Source organism: Sprattus sprattus, assembly GCF_963457725.1.
Source record: "Sprattus sprattus genome assembly, chromosome: 1".
Classification (NCBI taxonomy): domain Eukaryota; kingdom Metazoa; phylum Chordata; class Actinopteri; order Clupeiformes; family Clupeidae; genus Sprattus; species Sprattus sprattus.
Window position 1 is genome coordinate 46,740,648 of NC_137920.1, and position 6,828 is coordinate 46,747,475.

General features: G+C 40.9%; 1 protein-coding gene across 1 annotated transcript; it reads right to left on the reverse strand.

Annotated features, from left to right (window-relative positions):
* Positions 1-4,271: 4,271 nt before the first annotated feature.
* On the reverse strand, positions 4,272-6,610 carry LOC308370065 (uncharacterized protein; the record flags this gene model as incomplete). The annotated part of the gene is made up of 6 exons (XM_080844628.1): positions 4,272-4,472; positions 4,608-4,780; positions 4,922-5,062; positions 5,498-5,635; positions 5,812-6,016; positions 6,503-6,610. The coding sequence occupies 6 exons, from the start codon at positions 6,608-6,610 to the stop codon at positions 4,272-4,274; spliced, it is 966 nt and encodes a 321-aa protein (XP_080700754.1).
* Positions 6,611-6,828: the final 218 nt, after the last annotated feature.

Consider the following 6,828-nt stretch of genomic DNA (forward strand, 5'->3'; position numbering starts at 1 on the left):
TGCATCCTTAATGTAAGAGGCCCTCAACTCGTCTACTACTAGTAGTATTTCTAGTAGTGTTATGAAATGTTGGGTTTAATGTGGCCTACTGGGTGCACTGGCCGTAGTAGTCGTAGCCAGGTCGTAGCGCTGTCGTTACCCCATCACGTCTATCTCTTCCATAGTTTGCATCAGGCTGCTATTAGAATGTTACGCTGTAGCATGGTTCTTATGTCCTCAGTTTTTGAATCACCAGTGATGAAGAAAGTGTTTTGTCCGTCTCTTCATAAACGGATGACTAAGAGTAAGACCACATTTACACATAGCCGGGTAATTACAGAATAGAGAATATTTCTGCCCTTCCGTTCAAAAATAACGTCGTACACACAAGGTCTTTTTCCAAAAAACGTTCTGTTTACATGAACCCGCATATACGCCCTCAAACGCCATCATAACTATGCTAAACCTGTAGGTTTGCATAAGTAGGCTGCTAATCCATTAAATTGGCTATGAGTCCTGGATATGTCCTTTACGTTTATTTGGCTACAACAGGTAGACAAGATGGAATGTAAAACTCGTAGTCCACTGGTGGAAGTGCAGGGGATACCATTGTTAAAGCCAATAGTCACACACTGGGGAAGGGTTGAGAGATTCAGTTATAGGGTTGAAAGAATGCAATCCTGCGTTTGCATTAACGTATAAATGAGCACTACGTTAACAGCATCCATGATCAGTAAACAGTAAATATAGGACACTCACATCACGAATGCATTTTAGGCGCATATGTGACGCAAACTCCGTTTGACCCAGTGCACACGCAAAAACTGAGTTTTCCTGAAATCTCCACTTTGGCCGGAGTTTTTAGAAATGATCGTTTCCCGTGATAAAACCTCCGTTTTTTCTCGTAAATGAAAGGCCAAACCGCATGAAAATATATACGTTTTCCCACCGTATAAACGGGGTCTACGTTCAGTTGAGTTCTGGATTTTAATACGTTTATCAATCTGTAGATTGGGAGAGAAACCCAGACCTCTGACAATAAAAAACAACACAACACCAGGCTTAGGTCTCAATCATGTCTCTCTCCGCTCTGAAGGCCGGAGGACCATCTTTTATAGGGCACAATACTGTAAACATAGTGACAGTCAAGCAGTAATGACGTTACAACAGTCTCAGAGAAAGAGTCTCACAGCTCCCCAACAAATGACAACTCTCAGACTAGAGAGTTAATAGTTGGAGCTCTCCTTTTAGTCATGACAAGGGACGTTTACCCATTACTTTCTCCAGATCCCGAACATCTATACCCCTAACACAGACACAGTCTACTCTTATTAATACCTGATACCACTCTGCTGCATTTGTCGCTTGATAGTGCGCTTGGACACTCGAAAAAGGTTCGCAATATCTTGTATTTTCAGGCCAGAGAGTGCGAAGTGTTCAATTGTGCCAGCCGAAGATCAAACAGAGTACGACCACCTCCAGGATGTATGACCATCACTCAGCCTCATCTGCTACCATCTCGCTGAGGATCGTGAACACATTTTCATCTATGTCTGTGTCAGTCAGGGCCGATACCGTTGATATAATCTCAGCGAAGCCCTCAATATGATTTTAAAAACAATGTGAATTGCAGTTGCCTCCATCTCCTCAGCTACAGCCAACATTTCGACTACTGTAGCATGCAATATTCCATTTATTGAATCCACACCGGGTGCTGCCATCTTGAATTAGTCAAAAGCAGTCAATTCAAGTTGAACCACCAATCAGAGGCTTTAACCCGCCCCCTGACTTGGTGACGGGGGATGACGGATTTATTTTGCTGCAAGCAAGTTACACCGTGGACAGTACACTGCAAAAAAAGGGGGTCTTCAAACAAGATAAAAAACACACTAAATAAGGGAAAAAGTACTCAAAACAAGTGAAAAAATCTGTCCATGCAGCAAGATAATTTCACTTGGTAAGATTTCTTAAATCAAGATTTTGGGAAGACTTGTTTCTAGATTTAATAAAGGCATTTGGAAGGCTTAAAATAAGACAAATATGCTCATTCTAAGCCAAAATGACTTGAGATTCAACTTTTTCTAGCCCTGAATGAAGTGAAATATACTAAATGCAAGATTAAATACCTTGAAAAGCAAGTTTTTGCAACCTCAAAATGAGTGAAACATACAGAAAACAAGCATAATAAAATACTGGTGTTAAGATTATACATCTTGAAAAGCAACTTTTTGCAACCTCAAAATAAGTGAGATGTACTGAAAACAAGCATTTACATTTTTCTTCCTTTGGCAAATTAAGCCCAATATTAGTAAAGGAAATACTAAATGTAGACTAACCCGAATATTCCAGAATGACTGAACTCTGTCTTAAACCAAGATCCATGATGATCTTAAAACAAGGCGGTCTTCATGTTAAAACCAAAGCATTTTTTACAATATACATAAAAAAAAACAACCAGAATGACTTGTAAACATATTCAACATTTATTATTACCACTCTTTGTTCACACAAAAGCACAATTCTCAGCTCTTATGAAGCAGCATTTTCCAACATTGTATCCTGAAATACAGGCTTTGAATAAATCTCTTCACATTTCTCTCAGCAGCATTTTAACATGGTATGCTAAATACAGGATAGGTAAAACTTAAGGGATACCCCACTCCCAGGTGAAATTGAGCCTTGAAATAGTAACCTTAGAGTACAGCAACTACTTTAAAATATAGGTGACAATTGCTTTGCTGAGCACATTTGCTGTTAAGGTGGTTGGCAACGCAAAGACTGTTTAAGACCCTGTCTTGTACCTTCAGAAGCGTCCTCTCTATTCTGATCTTTGATGGGTCAGATTCAGACAGTGGCTGGGTTACCTGAAAAACGTTTCTGCTCACTTGCGCAACTCCAGGGACTATGGCGAGTGACTCAATTTCGCTTGGGATTGGGGTATATGTTTAAGACAAACAACTTAGATTTACTGGGTCCCCAGTAATATAAACAAATAAAATTCTCAGCCATTATGAGGTAGCGTTTTTCCAACATTGTATCTTGAAATATAGGCTTTGATTAGTTAAATCTTAAGGAATACCCCACTCCCAGGTAAAATTGAGCCACTCACCAAAGTCCCTAGATTTGGATAAGTGAACAGGAGTTTTCCAGGTGACCCAGCCACTGCCTCAATTTCACTTTGGGGTGGGGTATTGGTTTAAGACCAACACCTTAGATCGACTGAACAATAAAAAAAAACCGCAATTAACTAATAAAACAATGCAATAGTAACATAATTAGTAACCGACAACTGACAGATTTACTTCTCAATGAATGCTTTCCACTCAGCCATTGCTTTTTTGTATGAACTAGTGGCATCTCTCTCGTGGAGGGCGTCACCAATGACCTCCGTTTGAATAACAGAGAGCAGGGTTGCCACACATTTGGGGTATGTTAAGTGCAATGTATAATAGTACACCATCAACACCAAAATCCCTTCTGAAAAATCTTCTTGCTTGAGGGTTGTCACAGGTACGTTACCAACAGCCAGGATGGTAGTTGAGCCATCAAAGAGGAGAACTGGGGAGCAGAGAGGACGCTTCCGCAGGTAGAGAACAGGGTCTTCGTTTGACTGGAACAGAAAACAAGAATGTGCAGAGAGAGAAGAAGGAAAAAAAGGTTAAACATCCGGCAACCATTGGCTTGAGTCCCCAAAGGAAATTCCTGTATAAAAACTTGCAGATTTTAAGACTTAAAGATTCTAAAAACATTATTACTTTACAATAGGGGAGGGAGGAATGCATTAAGTATGATTCCTACAACTTTTAAGATCATGTCTTTCTGCATTTCATCAGAATTATTACAACGAGTATGGCTGAAAGGATGCAATTTTCGGTCAGCTCAGAAGTTATCCAAGTGTCAAAAACAGCTGACTGCACTGGGTAACAGACCTATCATGTAATAAATGTAGTATAGCTTAATAACCGACAAGCTGATGCAAAGTTGTCGATTTTTTTGTGGTTTTGTGAATTAATGAATTTGCATAAATCTGGGAAAATATTTGCTTACCTTCAGGATATGAATAAGTGCCTCACTGCAAGCCAGCTTCTTTGGAGGCAAAACGGATGAGGGGAAGAGGAGTGGCAGTGCATTGAAGAGGGCCAGTGTGAAATCCACTAAAGAATAGAAGGACTGGTCAGAACATACTAATACATGTAAAAAGGGCTCTACAATAACACAAGCAAACTTGAAATTTCAGTTTGGTTGATAGAAAAGAAAATGTACTAGGCATTAGTCTGGTGATGGGAAAGGGTTCATTTAGAGCCCTGCATGTACATATAAATATGGAACAGTAACTTACCACTGCGAACATCCAAAGGAAAAGGGGGTTTGAGGACTTTCTTCCACACGCTGTAGAACTGCGCCTTTGTGCAGAATTCTGTCCATCTTCCTTTTACCTCCTCGATGTATCTGCGGTTAGTGCCATCTACTATGCGCCGTAGCTCATCCATTGCCTGAAACATCGTGAAACACTTAATAATGTGTTCAAAACCCTTACAAAATACACAGTAAGAGGTTCAGGTAAGACGAAAAAATAAACATACATTTCGAACATCTTTAAAGCATGGATATGCATCAAGGATTTTTACAGGTCGGTCTTCTTCCTTGGTAACATCTGAATCAATGAAGGCCCGTCTGGCCTCGAACTCAAGGTCCAAAATTTGCGCCACATCATTTTGATTGGGTTTTGCATTAGACTTGTTGTACATGTTGCTCAAGGTTTTGTAGTGTCTGGCCTGCATCTTCAGACTGTCGAGGCCCACTTAAATGACAATAAACAAAGACATTTTAATGTTAACATCACCACAGGGGAAACGACACATGATTAAAATACAAATAATTATGTTTTGCAAAACTTATGAACAACGATGACAGGCTGAGATGTGCGCTGAGGAGGGCTTACCAGCAACATCTTTTGCAGGCATGGTTGGTGAAGCAATCATAGTCATGGGTGCAGGTGAGGAAGAGTTGGATGATGGCGTAGATGCTTTGGTGCCACTCTTTGCCTTCTTTGGCACAGGGGGATCTCGTGGTGGGGACGCTTCTTGAGGAAATAATGGGGACAAAATATACATATTATGGCCTCGTAAACTAGCCCCACCTGCAAGCGGCCAAAATTATTTTTGCCTGCGAGTGGGTCTTGCCTCAGACAATGCCCAAATGCCAAATGAATCTGGCAAACCAATCACAACGCAGGGGATTTGTTTTAAATCTTCGGATGCAAATCGGACGGGGTTTTCAGGGAGTGACGACAAAACGTTGGCAAATAGGCATAGACACAGTTTGAAAAACAGGTTGTTCTTATCAACAATCTTCCGATGCCTCATTGATCAGGGCCAAACTAAATATTCACATTTAGTCTTGCTTGACAGGCTATATATATTTTACACTAACACACACACACACACACACGTAATTATGTTTTGCAAAACTTATTAACAAGGCTGACGGGCTGAGAAGTGTGCTGAGGAGGGCTTACCGTCAACATTTTTTGCAGGCATGGTTGGTGAAGCAATCACAGTCATGGGTGCAGGTGAGGAAGAGTTGGATGATGGCGTGGATGCTTTGGTGCCACTCTTTGCATTTTTTGGCACAGGGGGATCTGGTGGTGGGGACGCTACTTAAGAAATAATGGGGGGAAAAATATTACACACCATTATTAAAATGAATACAACCAAAAATCAGGCATAGATTAAGTACAGTGCAACTTTGGTTCAACAAAGAACAAATAAAACAAAAATAAAAACCTTATAGTTTCATGACTTGACTATAGTCATTGTTAGTTTTGCACACCTGCACTGGAGTTGTCCTCACTGAGGTCATCACTGCTCTCCAGAATTACAGTATCAGCCGAGCCGCTCGTGTCTGTCAAATCCGTGTCAATGTCGCTGTGGTCTGCACTGAAGAGAGTCTTTGCTGCGCCAAGAACGGAGCCCTGCCTCTTTCTTGGGGATCTCATATTCTGGAGTCGCTTGAACATTTTGGTGTAGACGGCCAGCTGAGGTGAAAGAATGTTAGGTAAGTAGTCTGTTTTTGTTTTGTTTTGTTTACCTGTTCGTGGTTCGTTTTGGTTTAGTAGAGAAGAGCAAGTTTATTTGCCTGGCACAAAAAGTACTACTATATACTACACATTTCAACAAAAGAAACAGTCATCCACAAAGTTAATGGTAATCCAACAAGGTGTCAAATACCCTGATAAGATTAGTGGTAGAGTGAAAGGGTTTCATTGACCTGAAAGATTCACTATTAATTTAGTGCAAGAATGAGTCCTCATATGACAGAGTGGTATGGCACATCAGCGAGTAGTACACATTCCAGACAGTCCTAATGCACAGTCCAGGTAGATAGCTAGTGCAGTATTCCACACATACACACACGGTGGTGGGTTAGAGCTTGTAGAAGGAGGTAATTTAGACATTACCAAAGAGATAGAAGGCAAAGAGATACATCTTTAAGAAAACAAGATAAAGAAAACATTACTTACATATGGCATATTTGGATCAGCATCACGTAGCATGGGGTAATATTCAATAATCTTCTGCGACATGACTTTCACTTCCAGCTTGGAGGGGTAGCTTGCTTCTTTTCCCATTAGACTTGCGCGCAGGATTGCAACCATGCTCGTTATGGTGTTTCTTATTAGTCTGCAACACAGCTCCTTCGACATCTTGAAGCCCCTTTCCTTCCCATTCCGAAGGAGTGCGAAATACTGACCCCGCACCAAATCCAATTCAGAGTCGGTGTACACGACATATTCTGGAGGGTCTGGCATTTTCATCTTCTTCTCATCAGATATGGGAGTGGAGGTTT